A 24711-nucleotide genomic window follows, 5' to 3' on the forward strand; every position below is an offset into this window, starting at 1 on the left:
TTCAACTATGAGACAGATTCCAGAGATACTAGAGAGGTAGAATAGATAGAATTAGGCAACAAATTGGAAGCTAAGTAGATGAAAGAAAAAGAAATCAAATATGATGTTAAAGTGCAGTTTGGCTAACAACTGTAAGAACTTAAAAGCTTTAAGCTGAAGAACTTTTAATATTTACACTGATTTGTTTATGTCAAGAGAATTTCAAAAGCATAACCAAGACACTTGACTGATACAAATTTTATTTTTCATGCTAAAATTTTTACAAATTTGATTCTGTCATACACAATTATAAGAGGAACAGTTAAAAGTGAATTAAAAAAATAGTATTTGGGGGCGCTTCTATTCATTTTACTATCATAAGCATGTTTTGTTACAGGTACAGCAACAATAGTTACAATTACAGAACTGCTTAACTTGGAAATTTAGTAAGTATGTTATGATGGAGGGTAATACCTAATATAAATAAAGAGTAAGTGCCCAAACATAGTCTCATGCTCTACATTATTCTTTATTCCACAATTAGAATCATGGGTTAGAGTCTACTCAGCAATGCCATCATTCAAATATCTGACCAAGCAGGTCAACTCGGAAAGCATTTAAAATCATTTCCCAAAATCTTATTTAATTTAGTTCTATGAGGAAATATAAGACAAAACACACAAGACAAGGCTTGCTGATATTTTATGCCTAAAACAAACCATTATACAATGAAATTATGCATCTTTTGCAATCTGGCATTTTTTCCCATCTCACACAATAACAAAAGATGAACAGTACTTATAGCATTTATAATCACCAGAGTACAGCTGATACAGCATCTCCCAGACTTCTAGTTTCTAAAATTCTGGGGGAAGTGGGACAATTGGAACTGTAACAGTCTACAAGGTAGTAACGTTACCTCTTGGCCATTGGCCCAATACTAACCCTATTTTTTTTTTCAGTATACAAAATATGCTGAAAACATTTCTCTTAAACACATTTCAATTAATGTAATTAAACAGAAGGCAATAACTTCCTTCTAGAAGAATTAGCTATAGCTATGAAAAACTTGCCATATATTTGTTAAATTAATTTATGGAATACTTTTTGGGTCAATACAGACCATAGTGTATTTTTTAATTTAAAGCCTCTACTAAACATGAGTAAAAAGAACTAAAAATATAATCACATTGGTAGTTTTTAAAAAAATGAAAATTACCATTTTTATCCCTGTAGTATATAAATATATCACTTGCTTTTATCCAAATTAAAGGTAAATTAAAAAAAAATCCACTGTGAAATTTACATTCTAAGCACAAAAATAAACAAATATTAGTTCTAATCAGGAATTTCAGCTGACAAGTGAACATTTTTACTTTGAAATATGTAGATCTGGGATACAGAAGTGAATGTTTTGATTGAACACATTGCAAATATATCTTATTTTCATGTAAAAATACATTTTTAAAAGAAATAATGTTTCACAGTCTTTTTATCCCACCCTCTCAAACATTTTTTCCTTAAAATAGCTTAACATCTCATTTAAAATCTGATATTACAAAAAAGAGAGAGAAATAAAATTGATTCTTCTTAGATGTATTTGAGCCAAGTAGTTACTGTTTCCAGATGTTATGAGCTAAAAATCATGACATTCTGGTGAGTAACCTTTGGCTTACAACCTAATAACTTGAAATTCAATTCATACTGCTTATCAAGGAAGCCTGATATATATTTGTAAATTTAAATTTTTATATCTTTTATAAAGAAAAAAATCCATCTAACAGATAAGTATTAATAGCTAAAAAAATGATAAACATTTTTATATTAAAGATCTACAAAATAATAAAGCATCTTAATAGTATTCTTGAAAATACTATCAAAAACCTCAGTCTTCTATATTAAGTGCACTATCCAATACATTTTTATGACTAAAACATTTTCAAAGGCTAGAAAGAAAATATGCTTATTGTAAGAACAATGATGCTTGAGTCAAACAGACCTGTTTTGAATCTCTAATCTGCCACTTTCCAACTTATACATACTTCTTAACTTCTCTAAAACTCAATTTCCTCAGAGATAAAATGGGGGGGCAATAACAGTAACTACCTTAAAGAACTCTTCTGAGGGATAATAAGACAATGCACATGAAAGGTTAGTACAGTACAGTATGTGACATAGTAAGTAACCAATAAATATTAGCAATACTGAGCAGTGACTTTGGGGTCAAGTACCTAACCGTTCTCTTAAATAAGATATAGTCATTATACAAAGAATTGTTTATTTGAAAACTTTTAAAAAACAAAATGGCATGAGAGAAAGTTGGGGACATGTCCTCCAATTAAATATCTAGAATTATTGCAATAATGATAAGGCTAAGAACCACAAATGATTCATTAGGCTGACATGTGAAGTCTCGTAAGTTACTTTTATCGTGTTTTGGCAGTCACTTCCTATCTATTTGAACACCACGCTGTGTTATTCCCAAACTACAATTCAGAAGATCTGAAGTGAATTTTCTTGTCATGAATTCTTAGAGAAAATAATTACCTCATTGGCTTAAAGAAACAAAAAAAGCATGGAAAAAATGAACACAAAATCACAGCCATTTACATGTTATGTAATACAGTAAAGATGGTTATTTAGAAATTTCAAGCAGTTTATCTGATATCTCTCATTTTCAAACTGTTACTGTTTCAAATCTCAATCCACTAATCTCTATTATTTATAATTAGTCTACTCTGAAACATATTTATTATCTTTACTGGAATGATCACAGAATACTAAATTTTAACAGAAAATTAATCTACAGATCATGCTCCAAAATATTTTACATTTCCCATTTAAAACATTTAAGGTACCAGTTTCAAGATACCCAAAATCTTAGTCCATCAGTATCATTCTGATTGTCACCATTACCTACATGAACGTTTTCTCTAATTTTTATTTATACTAACCTGAGTCAACAGGGCTTTCCAATGGGTATTTTAAATGACAGAGCACAGATATGGGTGACAGGAAAACTAGGTCTGGCCTCAATTAAACTATTTACTAAATATGAGATCTTCAGCAAGTCCCTCAACTTCTCCATGCCTCTTTTTCCTTTTCTAAAAGAGGAGGATCCTACTACCCTCCTTTTCTGACTCACAGGACGATGGCAAATGATATGAGAAAAACATATGAAAGAATTCTGAAAAGCGCACAGTGCTATATAAACGTAATATGAAAACATGTAGGCTAGTTATGTATTAGATTTGGTTAGAATGACCAGTCTATTTAAGGTGCAATTTATGAGAAATTTATTCTTGGAATTATCAGAAAAAAAAATTGTAGTATCTTTACCACATCTTCTGAATAAGGTCTGAGAGCCATTTTAAAAAAAATCCTATTACCATATAAGAAACTGCATTGGACAATGACCTAAGAAAAGTTAAAGACTCATCCATCCTTTCCAGATTTTTTTTTTTAATGGCTATAAGTCTGCTTCACCTTAATGTGCTTTTGTAGTTTTATTAATTTACAGCCTGCTTTGCCCTAGGGTTCTTCTGGCAGTTACTTAACCCTCTTTGAAAGTAGTCACAGGTGATCTTTATTTTTCTACTACTTTTTTTTAAAACTTATTTTAAATTCCAGTTTTTTTCTCACTTGAACTCCACAGAAAGTAGGTGTAATAAAGAGTTTTTAATTTAAAGAATAAAAAAATTCAAAACTAAGTCAGTAAAAGCAAATGTTCTCTCACTTTTCTGACTCTTCAGCAGATACTCTGCATGCACTCTAAAAGGCTATTAAAGCTACACATCAACAGAAAAGTCCATTTAATTTACACTATATAGTTTTCCAAGGTTAAAAGATACAAAGCAGGAAAATAAATCAGGATTGATTTTTGAAGGAGGCATATCTGAAGAATGAGTTTGAAGAAATGGAACATAAGGGCAGGTGAGAACAAAACATGATAAAAAATTATTTTAACATTGTTTGCTTTTTACACGGTCACTGAAATACTGTTATCTCTAAGTCATTAGCTAAATGAGAAACTAGATAGGTTACTGGTCAGGTGTGTAGAAACAGAGCTGGAAGCCTTAATATAGGTGATTGTTGAAGATACAGGAGTAGAAATTTTGAGGCAGAAGAGGGTCTGGATACTACTCATTAAAAGATATCAAAAGATAGGAGAATGAGAAAAAATGAAATGAGAATGATATGAAAAATACAAATAGAACACACATTAGAAAAGTTCAATTTCAAAGAGAAGGGGAGTAGTCAAAAAACAGCAGAAAAAATATTAAAGATTGGGTCGGACTACAAAATCCATAATAAGTTTAAAGGGGTGATTTTTAGTTTAATAGTAAGGATGGATGAGTTAGCGATGGATTAAGGGAAGACTAAGTAGTTAAAAAAAAAGAAGTTAGTGCATTTCACCCATTTTAATGTTCACTGAAGAAAACTTAGAGAAAGTAACATGAAAGTAAGGGGAAACCTGAGTAGGTTTAAAGGCAGAAAGGAGGGCTTCATTAGCTCTAACTAATTAAATAAAGCTCATGTTCTATAGCTGAGAGAGTCAGACTTATAAATAAGAATGTTTCAGACCCATGTTAGGCACTTTGGGAGTAGGGAGAGGGGTAACCTGATCTCTGTCACTAGGGAACATAGGAAACTACTCTCAAGCCACTTACTGTTTTTGGTATCAGTCAGCCCCTATGCTCAGTGGTAGGTATTTAAAAGGTACTCAGAACGTGGTAAGCAAAAAGGCAAAAAGCCCAAATGCAAAATGGTATTAAAAATATAAAATAGCAAAATGAATAAGTCAATAATTTACACTTGAAAACAATTTTAAATAAAATCCAAACCAAAAGTAGAAACCTTTAAAAATGTAACCTGCTAGGGGCATGATATCCATGATGTGCAAAGTAATTAAATTTTTGAAAGCATAATATAGGTTTTATTTTGCTATAGCCACCGTAATTTAATAACAGGATTTCTTGGATAATTTTACCAAAGAAATAACTTCCTCCTCTAAAACATTCATAAAATTGATCATTTGGGTACCTAACAGTTGTGAAAAGTAAGTGTATTCATAATTCTTTAGTATGAAAAGCAACATTAAAAAAAGTGGAGCATCAAAATATTTTATTTCAAATCTATGTTATGCCTGATCTAATATGTAATTGGAAACATACATTCTAGAGGTTTCTGAATATCATTTTCCTTTTTTTTACAAATTTTTATGAGCAACTTAATATATTTTAAATCTGTACCACTTTATTTGACATTAAAGCTACATAAAAGCCATGCAGAATTTATTTACAATACTGTACATTAAATGATTATGTTTCAAGATTACATAAAAATTTCACACAACTATAACTAACATGGAAAGATGTGAAACACATTATTTAGGGGTTTTAAAAAATTTTAGGTACAGAATTTTGCAAAGATTATTTTGGTTTATTAAGTGTTATGCAAGCAATAGCTTGAAGTAAGATTGACAAAAACATGCAAGTGAGTAGGATTTCAACATGAAAAAATAAAAACATTTAGCTAAAAGCTAAAATAGCACATAACTGAAATACTACCAAGTAGCAATGGGAATTTATAAAACAGGACAAAAAAGGTTACTCTTTAAATGTCTTCATGAATAGGCCCACAGTAATTTTCTATAAAAACATTCAGAAATAAAGTTTCTCAAATTATGTTCATCACATAATTATATTCATCAGAAATCATCAATTATGTTTTCAGTAGTGATTAGAGCTATGAATTTTAAATAATTATTTATCCTGTAGGAGAAGTCTTAGTTTTCCCCTTTGGGGACCAGGAGCAAAGAAAACCAATCAGTAAATTTAGATTCAAGTAAAAGATCCTGGTACAAATATCATGAACACAGAGTGGAGAGTTGTAATAACCTACAAGTCCACATACTCTTAGCCGTACTTTTAAAACAGAAGTATAAACTTTAGGTTGTTCAATTTAAGATCTCCTATCAGGAAGTAAGTACCTCATCCTTCAGAGTTTGGAAAATGTCAATAGGTATTTCCTCTCCAGGTGCATCTTTCAGTTTTCACTGTTGTGGCTGAAGTACATTTAGATATTCAGACTGCCCCAACTGATAAGTTGTGTTCCTTCCACAATCAACGTACTGGTACCTCTCCTGGGATATCTGTTCTGAGTGTCCAAAGTAAGTTGTTGTTACAGTAACTCTAAAAATAAAATAAATGGGGAGAAACACTGAATAGTTATATATAAAAAAGCTTTCTAAAGTGAGAACACTTTATATATCAAAATTCTCTCCAGGGAGAGATTATTTGATTAATGATAACTTAATATTATGGACATGGGCCTCTTAGGGAATATTTCCCCAACAGACAACAGGAATGCTGGCTGAGAAAGCCCTACCCAAAAATAATTATATACAAAAATGTATTTTTTCAAAACACCTATCTTTAATTAAAATAGATATTTAGTTCACTGCACTCTTAAAAATAATCACACAGTTCTCTCATCAGAGGAAAAGGTTAATCAAATGTTAGCTAATGGTCCAAATACCCAACCTATAACCTACAGTGTTCTCATGGCTTAGGATAACACCCAATTTGCAAACCAATAACTTTCCTGGTCTTCACTACTGTTACTGCCTTTACCACAGGCAGCAAGGAATTGGGTGTTGAGCTCATCCTTCTCTCTATCCCAATTTCTACCATTTTCCCAAGTTCTTGCAAGGTCCAGATTCACTATTTAGCAGCTGTGTGATCCTTCACTACTCCTCTGAACTCCTATTTCCTCATGTGTAAAGTAGGATACTATTTACTTCACCTCATTGCAATCCTGTAAGGCTTAAAACCCAAATGAGACAGCATTTATAAAGATGTGTATACTCTAAGCCAATGTTATACATCTAAAGTTTTTAAACAAAGAATCTTTCAAAAAAAAATTCGTACTTACTGCATCATGAGTACTATGTTATGCACTTTGATGGATATCAGTGTACAGAAATCACTGTTAAAGAAAAAACAATGTGAATAAATACAAACTGACATTGTAAATTTAAAATAGTTTAATTACAGTTCCTCTTCCTGTGTTAAAGCTAACAGAAATACTATTAAGAAGATATAATAAATAAGCATTTAATGGTTGAGCATTTTCTGTATCTCAAATGATGATTAATATTTTCATGGCTTCTTATTCTATGCCTTCATACTACAACAATTGTAGAGTTGTCTACTTATTATTTCTACTTTTTGTTTACCTTTTGAAATTTTAGTAACCAGTTTATTAGTTACTCAGAAATTCTATATCAGGCTGACACCAAAAGGTGATAAAAATTATCACTATTTTTTACTTAACAAGAGCTAATAATCATCTAGACCTAATTTAAAAGCTTTACAACTTCAAACCAGCAATAGAGTTCTAAACATCATTAGCATTTTTAGTCCTCCTATACTAAATCAGAAACAAATACTAGAATATGTGAGATTATGATTCTCATAACATAGTAAATAAAAAGTGCCATGGTGTATATGATCCTAATTCTGAAAAAAAAATTATGTGTATACGTATATATACATTAACGTTATACATGTTGAAAGGGGAGAAGAGAAGGACAGAGATGATCAGAGGCCAGAAGGAATATTCCAAAATGTGGTCTTGTCACTTCTAAGATGATGGGAAATTAAACATATATATATATATATATATTCACACCTACACACACTTACTCTTTATAATTTAATGAGAGAAAATAATTAAAAATCAGAACTTACAACATATAACTCATTTCCTCTGCTATGATAGTAGGTATTGTATAATCAATCTGAAAGGCAAAAAATAAATCAATAGAGAACACGATCAAAACATCAAGTATTTCAGATACATTTTATAACTTCAAAGAGTTTGGAAATTTCTCCCTTTATGGGTTTGATTCTAGGACTTTTTCTTACACATGTATGGGATACAATTCAAAGTCTAGTTCTTTAGGAAATCCCCCATCTCCCTCAAGTTAATATGACACACAAAGTTGAGACTCATTTAGCTTCTCCAAAGTATTTCATGAATGAAGCTTACCTGTTTCATATCCAGTGGACCAATATTGGTAATGTTGTTTAAGCGTGCCTTTCCAATAACTGTTTTTGAAAATTGAACTTGTGCAGTGATGTTTTCAACTTCAACAGAATAATAGTTATTGTTCGTTATATTTAGTGTGTTCTGAAAAAGAAAGGAGGCACAAAATGTACAAGTTATCTTAGAATAAGCATAATATGAATCAAAATTAATACAGAAGATGACTCTCCAGCTGTGGCTATGCTTAATTTATTAGGAGGAAGGAAAGTATCACCAAAAATGTCAAAGAACATTCAATGAACCAATTATTTGGTTTTATGCATGAGTACTATGTATATAAAATGCCTACAATGAACACATACTTTTAAAAAGTAGGCACAGAAAATGTATAGTACAAGAATACGGAAAAATGAATGTTAGAAAATGTATTTGCGGCCTTAGCAAAAATTCAATAAAAAACATTCTAAAATTTCATCAAAATTTTTCTAAATGTTAACACATACATCTTCGCAGACTAAGCTACTTCTGATTCGATTAAATACAAAGACAACCTTTTAAAATGTTAAACACAACTTTAAATAAACTTTCTATTTTAAAAAAATTGGTACTTTAACTTCATGAGTAGAGATTTCTAGCAGGTCACTTTTGAGAAGAAACGGGATAGATTCAAAACTGGCTGGAAAGAAATGCAGTTGTATCATTTTTATACTTAACAGCTGGGGCCAACTTTTGCAATTCTAACTTAAAACAATTGTTTCAAATTACTTTAGAAAATAGTCAACGAAATAAAAAAGAAAAATGTTAAATCAAGAAATAAAAGATAGGGCTTCCCTGGTGGCACAGTGGTTAACAATCCACCTGCCAAGGCAGAGGACACGGGTTCAATCCCTGGCCCAGGAAGATCCCAAATGCCACGGAGCAACTAAGCCCGTGCGCCACAACTACTGAGCCTGCGCTCTAAAACCCGCAGGCCACAACTACTGAAGCCTGAGTGCCGAGTCCGTGCTCCGCAAAAAGAGAAGCCAACACAATGCGAAGCCCATACACCGCAACGAAGAGTAGCCCCTGCTCGCCACAACTAGAGAAAGCCCGTGCACAGCAATGAGGACCCAACACAGGCGAAAAAAAAAAGAAAAAAAAAACCCCACAAATAAATTTATAAAAAAATTTTTTTTCTGAATTAAAAAAAAAATTTTCAATCAGGTTGATTGAATCCATGGATACACAACTGGAGGATATGGAGGGCAGACTACATGTTAATAGTCAGGCCTGGAAAGAAGTAAAGATAAACATTATGGTATTTTTCAAATGTCTTTTAATGATAATTAAACATTTTCATAAGTAGAAAGACAATAAATATTACTAAAAAAGAGTAGTAGTAGTAATATATACTAATTTTAAGAAACAAAAGTAATACTAATTACATTTTTGAAAACACTGATAGAAAACGTACAGAAATCTCACTTTTTTTTAACATCTTTATTAGAGTATAATTGCTTTACAATGGTGTGTTAGTTTCTGCTTTATAACAAAGTGAATCAGTTATACATATACATATGTTCCCATATCTCTTCCCTCTTGCGTCTCCCTCCCTTCCACCCTCCCTATCCCACCCCTCTAGGCAGTCACAAAGCACCGAGCTGATCTCCCTGTGCTATGTGGCTGCTTCCCACTAGCTATCTATTTTACGTTTGGTAGTGTATATATGTCCATGCCACTCTCTCACTTTGTCCCAGCTTACCCTTCCCCCTCCCCGTGTCCTCAAGTCCATTCCCTAGTAGGTCTGCGTCTTTATTCACGTCCTGCCCCTAGGTTCTTCATGACCATTTAAAAAAAATTTTAGATTCCATATATATGTGTTAGCATACGGTATTTTTCTCTTTCTGACTTACTTCACTCTGTATGACAGACTCTAGGTCCATCCACCTCACTACAAATAACTCAATTTCGCTTCTTTTTATGGCTAAGTAATATTCCATTGTATATATGTGCCACATCTTCTTTATCCATTCATCCGATGAAGGACATTTAGGTTGCTTCCATCAACTGGCTATTGTAAACAGAGCTGCAATAAACATTTTGGTACATGACTGTTTTTGAATTATGGTTTTCTCAGGATATATGCCTAGTAGTGGGATTGCTGGGTCATATGGTAGTTCTATTTGTAGTTTTTTAAGGAACCTCCATACTGGATGTACCAATTCACATTCCCACCAGCAGTGCAAGAGTGTTCCCTTTTCTCTATACCCTCTCCAGCATTTATTGTTTCTAGATTTTTTGATGATGGCCATTGTGACTGGTGTGAGATAATATCTGATTGTAGTTTTGATTTGCATTTCTCTAATGATTAAAGATGTTGAGCATTCTTTTTTTTTATTATTAGTTTCTGCTTTATAACAAAGTGAATCAGTCATACATATACATCTGTTCCCACATCCCTTCCCTCATGCATCTCCCTCCCTCCCACCCTCCCCATCCCACCCCTCCAGGCGGTCACAAAGCACCGAGCTGATCTCCCTGTGCTCTGCAGCTGCTTCCCACTATCTACCTACCTTACGTTTGGTAGTGTATATATGTCCATACCTCTCTTTCGCTTTGTCACAGCTTACCCTTCCCCCTCCCCATATCCTCAAGTCCATTCTCAAGTAGGTCTGTGTCTTTATTCCCGTTTTACCCCTAGGTTCTTCATGACATTTTTTTTTTAATTCCATATATATGTGTTAGCATACGATATTTGTCTTTCTCTTTCTGACTTACTTCACTTTGTATGACAGACTCTAGGTCTATCCACCTCATTACAAATAGCTCAGTTTCTTTTTAAGGCTGAGTAATATTCCATTTTATATATGTGCCACATCTTCTTTATCCATTCATCCGATGATGGACACTTAGGTTGTTTCCAGCTCCGGGCTATTGTGAATAGAGCTGCAATGAACATTTTGGTACATGTCTCTTTTGGAATTATGGTTTTCTCAGGGTATATGCCTAGTAGTGGGATTGCTGGGTCATATGGTAGTTCTATTTTTAGTTTTTTAAGGAACCTCCATACTGTTCTCCATAGTGGCTGTACCAATTCACATTCCCACCAGCAGTGCAAGAGTGTTCCCTTTTTTCCAAACCCTCTCCAGCATTTATTGTTTCTAGATTTCTTGATGATGGCCATTCTGACTGGTGTGAGATGATATCTCATTGTAGTTTTGATTTGCATTTCTCTGATGATTAATGATGTTGAGCATTCTTTCATGTGTTTGTTGGCAGTCTGTATATCTTCTGTGGAGAAATGCCTATTTAAGTCTTCTGCCCATTTTTGGATTGGGTTGTTTGTTTTTTTGCTATTGAGCTGCATGAGATGTTTATACATTTTGGAGATTAATCCTTTGTCAGTTGCTTCATTTGCAAATATTTTCTCCCATTCTGAGGGTTGTCTTTTGGTCTTCTTTATGGTTTCCTTTGCTGTGCAAAAGCTTTGAAGTTTCATTAGGTCCCATTTGTTTATCTTTGTCTTTATTTCCATCTCTCTAGGAGGTGGGTCCAAAAGGATCTTGCTGTGATTTATGTCATAGAGTGTTCTGCCTATGTTTTCCTCTAAGAGTTTGATAGTTTCTGGCCTTACATTTAGGTCTTTAATCAATTTTGAGCTTATTTTTGTGTATGGTGTTAGGGAATGATCTAATCTCAAACTTTTACATGTCCCTGTCCAGTTTTCCCAGCACCACTTATTGAAGAGACTGTCCTTTCTCCACTGTACATTCCTGCCTTCTTTATCAAAGATAAGTTGGCCATATGTGCGTGGGTTTATCTCTGGGCTTTCTATCCTGATCCATTGATCTATCTTTCTGTTTTTATGCCAGTACCACACTGTCTTAATTACTGTAGCTTTGCAGTATAGTCTGAAGTCAGGGAGCCTGATTCCTCCAGCTCCATTTTTCGTTCTCAAGATTGCTTTGGCTATTCGGGGTCTTTTGTTTTTCCAAACAAATTTTGAAATTTTTTGTTCTAGTTCTGTGAAAAATGCCAGTGGTAGTGTGATAGGGATTGCATTGAATCTGTAGATTGCTTTGGGTAGTAGAGTCATTTTCACAATGTTGATTCTTCCAATCCAGGAGCATGGTATATCTCTCCATCTATTTGTATCCTTTAATTTCTTTCATCAGTGTCTTATAATTTTCTGCAAACAGGTCTTTTGTCTCCTTAGGTAGGTTTATTCCTAGATATTTTATTCTTTTTGTTGCAATGGTAAATGGGAGTGTTTTCCTGATTTCATTTTCAGATTTTTCATCATTAGTGTATAGGAATGCCAGAGATTTCTGTACATTAATTTTGTATCCTGCTACTTTACCAAATTCATTGATTAGCTCTAGTAGTTTTTCGGTAGCATCTTTAGGATTCTCTATGTATAGTATCATGTCATCTGCAAACAGTGACAGCTTTACTTCTTCTTTTCCAATTTGGATTCCTTTTATTTCCTTTTCTTCTCTGATTGCTGTGGCTAAGACTTCCAAAACTATGTTGAATAAGAGTGGTGAGAGTGGGCAGCCTTGTCTTGTTCCTGATCTTAGTGGAAATGGTTTCAGCTTTTCACCATTGAGGACAATGTTGGCTGTGGGTTTGTCATATATGGCCTTTATTATGTTGAGGAAAGTTCCCTCTATGCCTACTTTCTGCAGGGTTTTTATCATAAATGGGTGTTGAATTTTGTCAAAAGCTTTCTCTGCATCTATTGAGATGATCATTATGGTTTTTCTCCTTCAATTTGTTAATATGGTGTATCATGCTGACTGATTTGCGAGTATTAAAGAATCCTTGCATTCCTGGGATAAACCCCACTTGATCATGGTGTATGATCCTTTTAATGTGCTGTTGGATTCTGTTTGCTAGTATTTTGTTGAGGATTTTTGCATCTATGTTCATCAGTGATATTGGCCTGTAGTTTTCTTTCTTTGTGACATTTTTGCCTAGTTTTGGGATCAGGGTGATGGTGGCCTCTTAGAATGAGTTTGGGAGTGTTCCTCCCTCTGCTATATTTTGGAGGAGTTTGAGAAGGATACTTGTTAGCTCTCCTCAAAATGTTTGACAGAACTCGCCTGTGAAGCCATCTGGTCCTGGTCTTTTGTTTGTGGGAAGATTTTTAGTCACAGTTTCAATTTCACTGCTTGTGATTGGTCTGTTCATATTTTCTATTTCTTCCTGATTCAGTCTTGGCAGGTTGTGCATTTCTAAGAATTTGTCCATTTCTTCCAGGTTGTCCATTTTATTGTCAAAGAGTTGCTTGTAGTAATGTCTCATGATCTTTTGTATTTCTGCAGTGTCAGTTGTTACTTCTTTTTCATTTCTGTTGATTTGAGTCTTCTCCCTTTTTTTCTTGATGAGTCTGGCTAATGGTTTATCACTTTTGTTTATCTTCTCAAAGAACCAGCTTTTAGTTTTATTGATCTTTGCTAATGTTTCCTTCATATCTTTTTCATTTATTTCTGATCTTTATGATTTCTTTCCTTCTGCTAAATTTGGGGTCTTCTTGTTCTTCTTTCTCTAATTGCTTTAGGTGCAAGGTTAGGTTGTTTATTCGAGATGTTTCCTGTTTCTTAAGGTAGGATTGTAGTGCTATAAAATTCCCTCTTAGAACTGCTTTTGCTGCATCCCATAGGTTTTGAGTCGTCGTGTCTCCATTGTCATTTGTTTCTAGGTATTTTTTGATTTCCTCTTTTATTTCTTCAGTGATCACTTCTATTGTTTAGCCTCCATGTGTTTTTTTTTTTTTTTTTACAGATCTTTCCCTGTAATTGATATCTAGTCTCATAGCGTTGTGGTCGGAAAAGATACTTGATACCATTTCAATTTGCTTAAATTTACCAAGGCTTGATTTGTGACCCAAGATATGATCTATCCTGGAGAGTGTTCCATGAGCACTTGAGAAAAATGTGTATTCTGTTGTTTTTGGATGGAATGTCCTATAAATATCAATTATGTCCATCTTGTTTAATGTTTCATTTAAAGCTTCTGTTTCCTTATTTATTTTCATTCTGGATGATCTGTCCATTGGTGAAAGTGGGGTGTTAAAGTCCCCTACTATGAATGTGTTACTGTCGATTTCCCCTTTTATGGCTGTTAGTACTTGCCTTATTGAGGTGCTATGTTGGGTGCATAAATATTTACAATTGTTATATCTTCTTCTTGGATCGATCCCGTGATTATTATGTAGTGTCCTTCTTTGTCTCTTCTAATAGTCTTTATTTTAAAGCCTATTTTGTCTGATATGAGATTTGCTACTCCAGCTTTCTTTTGGTTTTCATTTGCATGGAATATCTTTTTCCATTCCCTCACTTTCAGTCTGTATGTATCCCTAGGTCTGAAGTAGGACTCTTGTAGACAGCGTATATACAGGTCTTGTTTTTGTATCCATTCAGCCAGTCTATGTGTTTTGGTTGGAGCATTTAATCCATTACATTTAAGGTAATTATCACTATGTATGTTCGTATTACAATTTTCTTAATTTTCTTTTAAGAGGATAAAATACAATAAAGTTAGATAAACAAAGTTATTAAAATAAAAAATAATTATTAAGAAATTTGTTTTTAATTAAAAAAAAAATGACAGACAGAACCCTAGGACAAATGGTTAAAGGAAAGCTATACGGACAAAATCTCACACAGAAGCATACACATACACACTCACAAAAAGAGGAAAAGGGGAAAAAATAATATATCTTGCTCTCAAAGTCCACTTCCTCTATTTGGGATGATTCATTGTCTATTCAGGTATTCCAGAGACGCAGGGTATATCACGTTGATTGTGGAGTTTTAATCCACTGCTTCTGAGGCTGCTGGGAGAAATTTCCATTTCTCTTCTTTGTTTGCACGGCTCCTGGGGTTCAGCTTTGGATTTGGCCCCTCCTCTGCATGTAGGTCACCTGAGGGCGTCTGTTCTTCGCTCAGACAGGATGGGGTTAAAGGAGCCGCTGATTCGGGGGCTCTGGCTCACACAGGCCTGGGGGAGGGGGAGGGAGCGGTATGGATGCGGGGCGAGCCTGCAGCGGCAGAGGCCAGCATGACGTTGCACCAGCCTGAGGTGCGCCGTACGTTCTTCCGGGGAAGTTGTCCCTGGATCACTGTTCCCTGGCAGTGGCGGGCTGCACAGGCTCCTGGGAGGGGAGGTGTGGAGAGTGACCTGTGCTCACACACAGGCTTCTTGGTGGCGGCAGCAGCAGCCTTAGCGTCTCATGCCCATCTCTGGGTTCCGCACTGATAGCCGCAGGTCACGCCCATCTCTGGAGCTCCTTTAAGCAGCGCTCTTAATCCCCTCTCCTCGCGCACCAGGAAACAAAGAGGGAAGAAAAAGTCTCTTGCCTCTTCGGCAGCTCCAGCCTTTTTGCCCGGACTCCCTCCCGGCTAGCCGTGGTGCACTATCCCCTTCAGGCTGTGTTCACGCAGCCAACCCCTGTCTTCTCCCTGGAATCCGACCTCCAAAGGCCGAGCCTCAGCTCCCAGCCCCTGCCCACCCCGGCGGGTGAGCAGACAAGCCTCTCGGACTGGTGAGTGCCAGTTGGCAGCGATCCTCTGTGAGGGAATCTCTCCACTTTGCCCTCTGCACCCCTGTTGGTGTGCTCTCCTCCGCGGCTCCGAAGCTTCCCCCCTCCGCCACCCGCAGTCTCCGCCCACGAAGGGGCTTCCTAGTGTGTGGAAACCTTTCCTCCTTCACAGCTCCCTCCCACTGGTGCAGGTCCCATCCCTATTCTTTTGTCTCTGTTTATTCTTTTTTCTTTTGCCCTACCCAGGTACGTGGGGAGTTTCTTGCCTTTTGGGAGGTCTGAGGTCTTCTGCTAGCGTTCAGTGGGTGTTCCGTAGGAGTTGTTCCACGTGTAGATGTATTTCTGATGTATCTGTGGGGAGGAAGGTGATCTCCGCTTTTTACTCTTCCGCCATCTTCCCCCCGTGAGAAATCTCAGCTTTTTATCTCACTGTCACTCAGTTAAACCTAATGTTTATCTATATAATAAACCTATTTCTTATTTAATGTTCACACTTTCTCAATTTAGTGAAGGACTAGTACCCCTAAATGTGGGAATTCCTGAAGAATTATTTAAAATAAAGTAAGATATTTACATTTAAATATACTTTCTGGTATCTAAAAGGGACCAGCACATGGATTTTATTATTTTTCATTATAAATTTACAGTTACCTGATACTAAAACAGACTCTGGAGGTTGGCCAAAAATATCTAGCCATTGTTTTAAACCCCACACAAAAAGGGAAAATTTGTTCCTTTTTCCAAATGGCTGTTACAGTGGAAAAATACCCAACAATTCCCCAATGATAGGAAATGATTTACAATTAGTACTGTGTTATGTTTTATGCATATAGTTTTCCCTGTATATAGTTTATTTTTTTGGCCACGCAGTGCAGCTTGTGGGATCTTCTTTTTTAAAATATTTATTTATTTAGGCTGTGCCAGGTCTTCGTTGTGGCACGTGGGATCTTTAGTTGCGGCATGCAGGCTTCTTAGTGGCAGCACGTGGACTTCTTAGCTGTGGCAAGCATGCGGGATCTAGTTCCCTGACCAGGGATCAAACCTGGGCCCCTTCTGCATTAGGAGTGCAGAGTCTTACCCACTGGACCACCAGGGAAGTCCCAACTTGTGGGATCTTAGTTCCCCGATCAGGGATGGAACCTGGGCCCTCAGTAGTGAAAGTGCAGAGTCCTAACCACTGGAGTGCCAGGGAATTCCCAGGGTTTTTAAAATTTTTCTGTTTTTTTTTTAAAGGTTGACAACGTTTGACAGTACGCCATGAGGATAAATGAATTCATGGGAGTTCTTTTTTTCCTATAATTAAGTAGTAATTCCACTTTAACACACATTCCCTTTCACTTCCTGTCCCTCTAAATCCCCCTCCTCCCAACCAGCACCACAGGCATCTCTACCTCAACCTCAAGCATACCAACCACCTCTTTGAGGAAAACCAACTGAAGTCCAATATCTCTCTTCCAAACAAATCACTGCCACACAGATGTACCTTAAAGCCTGAAGCAATATATATATTCCTTTTTAATAATACGGTGGTTTGCAAACCATGCTTCTTTCAAATAAATGTTAACATGTAAAACAGGTACAAGGCCTTCTCTGAGGTGTTTGTTTGTTTGCTTGTTTGTTTTCAAGTGTGGGAAGGTTGTAGAGTCCTAAAAACCACTGTCCTGAGAAACACAGATTTTCACACATACTAATTTGCAAGAGAAATCAGTCACTTGTTCTCTACCTTTTAAAACAAAGGAATGGTCTGTTAAAGATGACAAAAATTGTGTTTCACAAAACACAAGGAAATGAAAATGTTACATGTATAACATGTATTTAACTATGTTAACGTCTGGCTAGAAGCTATTCAGAGTCAAATGTTGAAAAGTAAATAGATTGTAATTACTTTTTTCCCAGTAATTAATTGTTTTATTTTACCCTCCCAAAGGCATCTTCAAATGCTAAATGATTCTGAATACACAGAATTTGCCAATTTGCCATTTTCAGCAGAATCAGAAATGACAGAAAAGGTCAATATAGCAGACACTCAGAAAGAAAACTGAGTAAGTGTTACCTTTAACATTCTCTCAATAAGGACAAAGGTGCTGCTTAACATGACAACAGAATGAAGTCAAATATTTTTAATATAAATATGTACTTACCGTGATATTTAAATATATTGTACGCTTTGGAACATCATAACTGACGTATGCCGATTTTACACCAATGTATTTCACGTCGATAGAGCGAGGGAAAAGGAAAAACACAGCCAGTCCAGAAAGAAGCAGACAGACAAACACAGAAGCCATCACATACAGTTTTCTGAAAAGGAAAATGGAATATTTAAATATACATGCATCAAAAATTACATAATGAAACATTTAGAGAAGACATTTTCATTTTGAATTTTTCCCCTTTTATACTAGCAGGAAAAGATGTATGATTTTTACCAACTTTTTACATTATAAAAGTATTGAACAGGGTTAGTTTTGAATCTATTAAGTGTTGAAATGGTCTCCTTAAAAGACATATTTTCCTTTTTGGAGACTAGGATTCAGGCTTATTATAGATAGAACATTTACTGTGGTGATTCCCAAACCAGGCTGCTCATTAGAATCAAGCTGGGGAGCTTTATAAAACTATAGATTTCAAGACTCCCTGATGAATTCACTGAAGCAGAATTTTCACATATGAGTTTTGGCATTATATGATTCCCTAAAGTGACTGCTCATCAGAACCACCTATGAAGCCCTTAAAAATGTAATGACATAACAATATGCCTCATCAGTCTCACTAAGACAGTCCGTTTTGAGTCTCCTCATCCGAAAGTATTTATGTACTCCTTTTTACTTATTTTTTAAATACATTTATTTATTTATTTATTTTTGGCTGCATTGAGTCTTCATTGCTGCGCATGGGCTTTCTCTAGCGGCAGCGAGCGGGGGCTACTCTTCTTTGTGGTACACGGGCTCCTCATTGCAGTGGCTTCTCTTGTTGCGGAGCACAGGCTTTAGGTGCATGGGCTTCAGTAGGTGCAGCATGTGGGCTCAGTAGTTGTGGCTCATGGGCTCTAGAGCGCAGGCTCAGTAGTTGTGGCACACAGGCTTAGTTGCTCCACAGCATGTGGGATCTTCCCGGACCAGGGCTTGAACCCGTGTGTCCTGCATTGGCAGGAAGATTCTTAACCACTGTGCCACCAGGCAAGTCCCTGTACTCCTTTTTAAAAATATTGTTTACATTAATCATGTCTGCTTTGAAGATGCTGTTAAACTGTTTCTTTAAAATCAAGAAAGGGGATATTATTATGCAGAGATAAAACAAAGAAAAAATAAAACTCACATGACTTTGCTATTCATCTACCTCCCAGATGGAAGTGTTTCTCTTCCATCTCTCACTCTTTATTTCCATAGATGAAAACTGCCTCTTATCTTTAAGTTTACCAACAAAACTAGAGTTTCAAGACACTGCAGTCGGCCCTCCAGTATTTGTGGGTTTCTAATCCCTGAATTCAACCAACCATGGATCAAAATTTCCCTCTATGGTTGGTTGAATCCACAGATTTGAAATCTCAGATGTGGAGGGTCGACTGTACTATGCCATTTTATATGAGGGACTTGAGCATCAGCAGATTTTGGTATCTGTGAGGGCTCCTGGAAGCAATCTCCCCATGGACACTCAGGGACGAAAGAATTTCCCTGGTTTCTCCAATAAACAGCACTCTGTCAAAGCCCATAGCACCCTTCTTTTGGTTTCTTTTTCTGTCTTGCATGTCACTTAGTTTATCTTTTCCTTATATTCTAGCCATCCAAAAAATTCTTGTTTTATCCTTTCCTCCATCCTCTCTTCCCTAAAGAGAGATCTGTACCTAAATGCCCTGATGGATCTCATCTTATCCCTCACAACAGTTATTTCAAGTACCTCTTGCAGATGTTTTATAAATGTTTCTGAGTATTTTAACTTGCCCAAGTTAAGAAAAGAGAGCAAAATCGTTTATCAAAAAACAAAATAGGGCTTCCCTGGTGGCGCAGTTGTTGAGAGTCCGCCTGCCGATGCAGGGGACACGGGTTCGTGCCCCGGTCCGGGAAGATCCCACATGCCGCGGAGCGGTTGGGCCCGTGAGCCGTGGCTGCTGAGCCTGCACGTCCGGAGCCTGTGCTCCGCAACGGGAGAGGCCACAACAATGAGAAGCCCGCGTACCACACACACAAAAAATAAAAAATATAAAACAAACAAAAATTCACTAAATCACTACTACTTGACCTATACTGCTGTCTGGAGCAAACAGAGAAATTCCCACTCACTCATTCTGGACTTCCAACCTGAGTAGGGTGGTGATCACTACTGGATTACCTAATAGGTAGTTTAAAAACACACTTATAGTACCCACTATACACCAAAACACCTTAAAAAGGTATAAAAAGAGCTTAAAAATCATGATAAAAATGTGAACTTTGTTGGATTTTTTTACACTTTAGTGTTTTTATTTCTCATGTGCAGGTGAGCCCACCACACTCTGGTACCTAGGGCCAGCTCTAGGTGTGAATATATGAATCAGTATTCTAAATTACTTTGTGCCCAAAGCTTACAGCCATAACAAATATTACTCAACCTGGTGGGACAATAAAATAACATTCCCCTTAGTATTTCATACCAAATTGAAAAATTGGCTAGTTCACTGATGAAGTACATAGATCTCCATTACAAAACTCATCAGTAATAATTTTTCTTATGGCTCTAGGGACAGTAACAGAGTCCTGCAAAGTATACAGTACTGATGAAGTTATGAAGGTTGTGCAGTTTATTTGGACTCAAGTTACAATTCTGTATCTGCCATTTCATATTTGCAGCATTTTAGGTAATTTACTCTTTTTTTTTTTTTTTTTTTTTTTTTTTTTTTAGTTTATCTATTTTATTTTTTTTATTTTTTTTTATAACAAATTTAATCAGTTATACATATACATATGTTTCCATAACCCCTCCCTTTTGCGTCTCCCTCCCACCCTCCCTATCCCACCCCTCCAGGCGGTCACAAAGTACCGAGCTGACCTCCTTGTGCTATGCGGCTGCTTCCCACTAGCTATCTACCTCACGTTTGGTAGTGTATATATGTCCATGCCGCTCTTTCACTTTGTCACAGCTTACGCTTCCCCCTCCCCATATCCTCAAGTCCATTCTCTAGTAGGTCTGTGTCTTTATTCCTGTCTTACCCCTATGTTCTTCATGACATTTTTTTTTCTTAAATTCCATATATATGTGTTAGCATACAGTATTTGTCTTTCTCTTTCTGACTTACTTCACTCTGTATGACAGACTCTAGGTCTATCCACCTCATTACAAATAGCTCAATTTCATTTCTTTTTATGGCTGAGTAATATTCCATTGTATATATGTGCCACATCTTCTTTATCCATTCATCCGATGATGGACACTTAGGTTGTTTCCATCTCCGGGCTATTGTAAATAGGGCTGCTATGAACATTTTGGTACATGTCTCTTTTTGAATTATGGTTTTCTCAGGGTATATGCCCAGTAGTGGGATTGCTGGGTCATATGGTAGTTCTATTTGTAGTTTTTTAAGGAACCTCCATACCGTTCTCCATAGCGGCTGTACCAATTCACATTCCCACCAGCAGTGCAAGAGTGTTCCCTTTTTTCCACACCCTCTCCAGCATTTATTGTTTCTAGATTTTTTGATGATGGCCATTCTGACTGGTGTGAGGTGATATCTCATTGTAGTTTTGATTTGCATTTCTCTAATGAGTAAAGATGTTGAGCATCCTTTCATGTGTTTGTTGGCAGTCTGTATATCTTCTGTGGAGAAATGTCTATTTAGGTCTTCTGCCCATTTTTGGATTGGGTTGTTTGTTTTTTTGTTATTGAGCTGCATGAGCTGCTTATAAATTTTGGAGATTAATCCTTTGTCAGTTGCTTCATTGGCAAATATTTTCTCCCATTCTGAGGGTTGTCTTTTGGTCTTGTTTATGGTTTCCTTTGCTGTGCAAAAGCTTTTAAGTTTCATTAGGTCCCATGTGTTTATTTTTGTCGTTATTTCCATTTCTCTAGGAGGTGGGTCAAAAAGGATCTTGCTGTGATTTATGTCATAGAGTGTTCTGCCTATGTTTTCCTCTAAGAGTTTGATAGTTTCTGGCCTTACATTTAGGTCTTTAATCCATTTTGAGCTTATTTTTGTGTATGGTGTTAGGGAGTGATCTAATCTCATACTTTTACATGTCCCTATTTGGACTCAAGTTACAATTCTGTATCTGCCATTTCATATTTGCAGCATTTTAGGTAATTTACTCTTTTCCTCCATTTTAAAACCTGTAGGTTTGTTTCGAAGATTAAATCACATACCTAAAGTATGGAGACAAAAGCAATTAATAATTTCTTGACTACCTCATCACAACTCCAACTTATAAAGAACCACAGTTTTCCCAAAATATTATAATTTTACTACATATTGAGAGTTACTGTTTTTTATTACAAATCTGAAACTCCTAAAAATTCTTGAGGAGCTTCCTATAAGTTCTCAGATTTCTTAGCTTACTACAGGTGCCAGGATCTGGTCCTTGTTATTTTCTCTAGCCTCATCTGTACCACTTTCCCACAGCGCTGTTTACTTTAGCCATACATCTGAAGGCTGGACCACTCCTCTGGCCCTTTTAGGTGCTATTCCCTCTGCTTGTTAGGGTTAGGAAATTAACCCTAATTTCTCGCACATTCATAACTGTCTATATATTATATAATAAAGGGTCAAACTGACTGTTTATAAACTCCTGGGTTCATCTTCTTTCCATGAAAACTTAGACATGCTGTTCTACTGCTTATGTGTTTAAAGCACTGTGGTCAAGAAGTAACACGCCAATCTGATTTTCTATCCCTTATAAATTAATCGATGCTTTGCTTGGATGCTCAAAGGGGCTTTTCAGTTTTTTGTTCTTACCTTTAAAGTCCAGTCATTTCACTAAGAAGGGTTGATTATTTCCAAAATTATGGTATGTCTTTTCTTTTTTTAAACTTTAAAAAAAAATATTTACTTATTTATTTGGCTGTGCCGGGTCTTAGTTGTGGCACGCAGGATCTTCTTGCCTCATGCGGGATCTAGCTCCCTGACCAGGGATCAAACCCGGGCTCCCTGCATGGGGGGCACGGAGACTTAGCCACTGGGCCACCGGGGAAGTCCTTGTCTTTTCAGTATGTAGATTCACGTATTGCTTTACTTCAGGGAAGTGATCTTGAATTAAATGTTTGCTATTTGTTCAGTTTGCCTCCTTTGATTTTCTTCAGGACTCCAATTACATTTATGCTCAATTTCCTTGGCTTGTGTTCTACACCATTTCTCTCAAGTACTTTTCAAGAACTTACCACAATCAGGAATCATTTTTTAATTTAATGACATAAAGTATATGATGGTATAACTTAACAACCTGATAGCATTTTTCCTTTGAATAGTTTTTGTTTGTCTGTTTGCTTGGGTGAATAGTTTTAATTAAAATATTTACTTATACATAATCTAAAAAGCAAAAAATACAAAAAAAACACACAAACTGCCATTTTCTTATAATCACTTACGTTCTTCTTGGCCTTAATCTCTGATCACTGTATGGAATTAATGCCACCAGTTGGTTTTCTTGTCCTAAAAGTAAAAGAATTAGATTTAGAAATTTATTAACATGATTAATTAAAAATATAGTGGTTCCTCATCAAAGTCTGGTTTGGAAAGACCAGAATACTATCTGGTTCTCATCTCATTCCTTCAGTAAACTGCTCTCAACATCTTCAAAACTTATCCAGTAGCAGCTGAGTTCCAAAGCAGATATTGTGTTTTTTCATACCTCAATTTCTAGCTAATAAAAATATTATAAAGAATGAGGAAGAGTAACTCTTTCTTCCACTGAGAAAAAAATCTAAAAAGTCCCAGCTTTCAGAAGATCTGAATTTACCAGGCCTTCCTTCACCCAATCAGTTTTCTATTCCCCACAGTTTTCCATTAAGACTTCAATTTGATTATCTGAATGAGAGCAGAAGAAACATATTGTTACTGCTGTCCTGAAACCCCTATAACTGCAGAGATTCCTACACTATCTCCCCTGAAAACCAAAACTGACACATATTAAGTCTCATGCTCCAAGAACCCCTATTTATACACAGTCTTCCAGGACTCTTTCAGGTCACACCCCTCTCCACATTAAGTCACTTCAAAATTCAGTAGTTCTTTCTTGGGTTGAGCATTATCCATATGCTTTAATGGATAAATGGACTTTTAAATGCCAATTTTCCAATCTTTTCACAACTTGGCTCTTTGTATTAACTATCAAAGCACCACAGTCAAGTTCCCTTTTAACGCTTTCCATGATACTTTCATTATTCCTCCCTGCTCCCTCCATGTCTCCCGTCATCTACACTCCCCCTACCATACCCACATATAAATAATATATATAATATGTATCTGTGTGTGTGTGTGTGTGTGTGTGTACATATCCTATCTTGTTTGGTGGTATTCATCTGTCTAAACTGCAACTGGTTAAAACCAACCCTTTGGCGACTATACCTGTATCCACACAGCTAAAAGTAGATAAAGAAAAACAAACAACTATGCTCACTAGTCTCATTTAGATTACTATCTCAAGTGGCCCTTAATAATGCCAGCTATATTTCTCTAGTTCATACTCTCAATCTGGGGAATTCCCTGGTGTTCCAGTGGTTAGGACTCTGTACTTTCACCGCCATAGGGCTGGATGTGATCCCTGGTCAGGGATCCCGCAAGCCGTGTGGCACGGCCCCCCAAAAAAGTGCATACTCTTAATCTGACTCTCCCAAACTACAATTTCATAACTTCCACTTTCTCTTCAAACCTCCAATATCTTCTCCCCTATCCTTACTCTTAGCTCATGATGTGGAAAAGAGAACTTCCACAAGCTACCACCACATCTACCCACCCACCCACCTGCCTCTGCATCCATATACTCTACCTTCCCTTCTACTGCTGGGAGCAAATTGCCCATGCTTCTCTGGAGGAGCAGCCCTCTGCACTTGTGCACCAGATCTAATAATTGTCCTCTGTTGCCTGCATTATCAATGTTTTCTCTATGGAAAAATCTCATTAGCATACAAACATAGTATTCATTCCATCTTTAAAAAATTCTTCTGATGTACAGCCCCCTCTAGCTACCACC

General features: G+C 36.3%; 1 protein-coding gene across 1 annotated transcript in view; it reads right to left on the bottom strand.

The window, feature by feature from the left end:
- Positions 1-230: 230 nt before the first annotated feature.
- The window catches only part of TMEM106B (transmembrane protein 106B), a 28955-nt gene continuing 4474 nt past the window's right edge, over positions 231-24711 (bottom strand). The window contains exons 3-8 of the mRNA XM_082632649.1: positions 23108-23171; positions 17698-17857; positions 8035-8175; positions 7734-7783; positions 6916-6969; positions 231-6173 (exon numbers count right to left, since the gene is read on the bottom strand). Coding sequence (XP_082488775.1) covers positions 6035-6173; positions 6916-6969; positions 7734-7783; positions 8035-8175; positions 17698-17857; positions 23108-23171 — 608 coding nt within the window. The 3' untranslated portion in view covers positions 231-6034. The remainder of the gene's footprint in view (positions 6174-6915; positions 6970-7733; positions 7784-8034; positions 8176-17697; positions 17858-23107; positions 23172-24711) is intronic.

Source organism: Mesoplodon mirus (genome assembly GCF_964341445.2).
Source record: "Mesoplodon mirus genome assembly, chromosome: 9".
NCBI classification, from domain to species: domain Eukaryota; kingdom Metazoa; phylum Chordata; class Mammalia; order Artiodactyla; family Ziphiidae; genus Mesoplodon; species Mesoplodon mirus.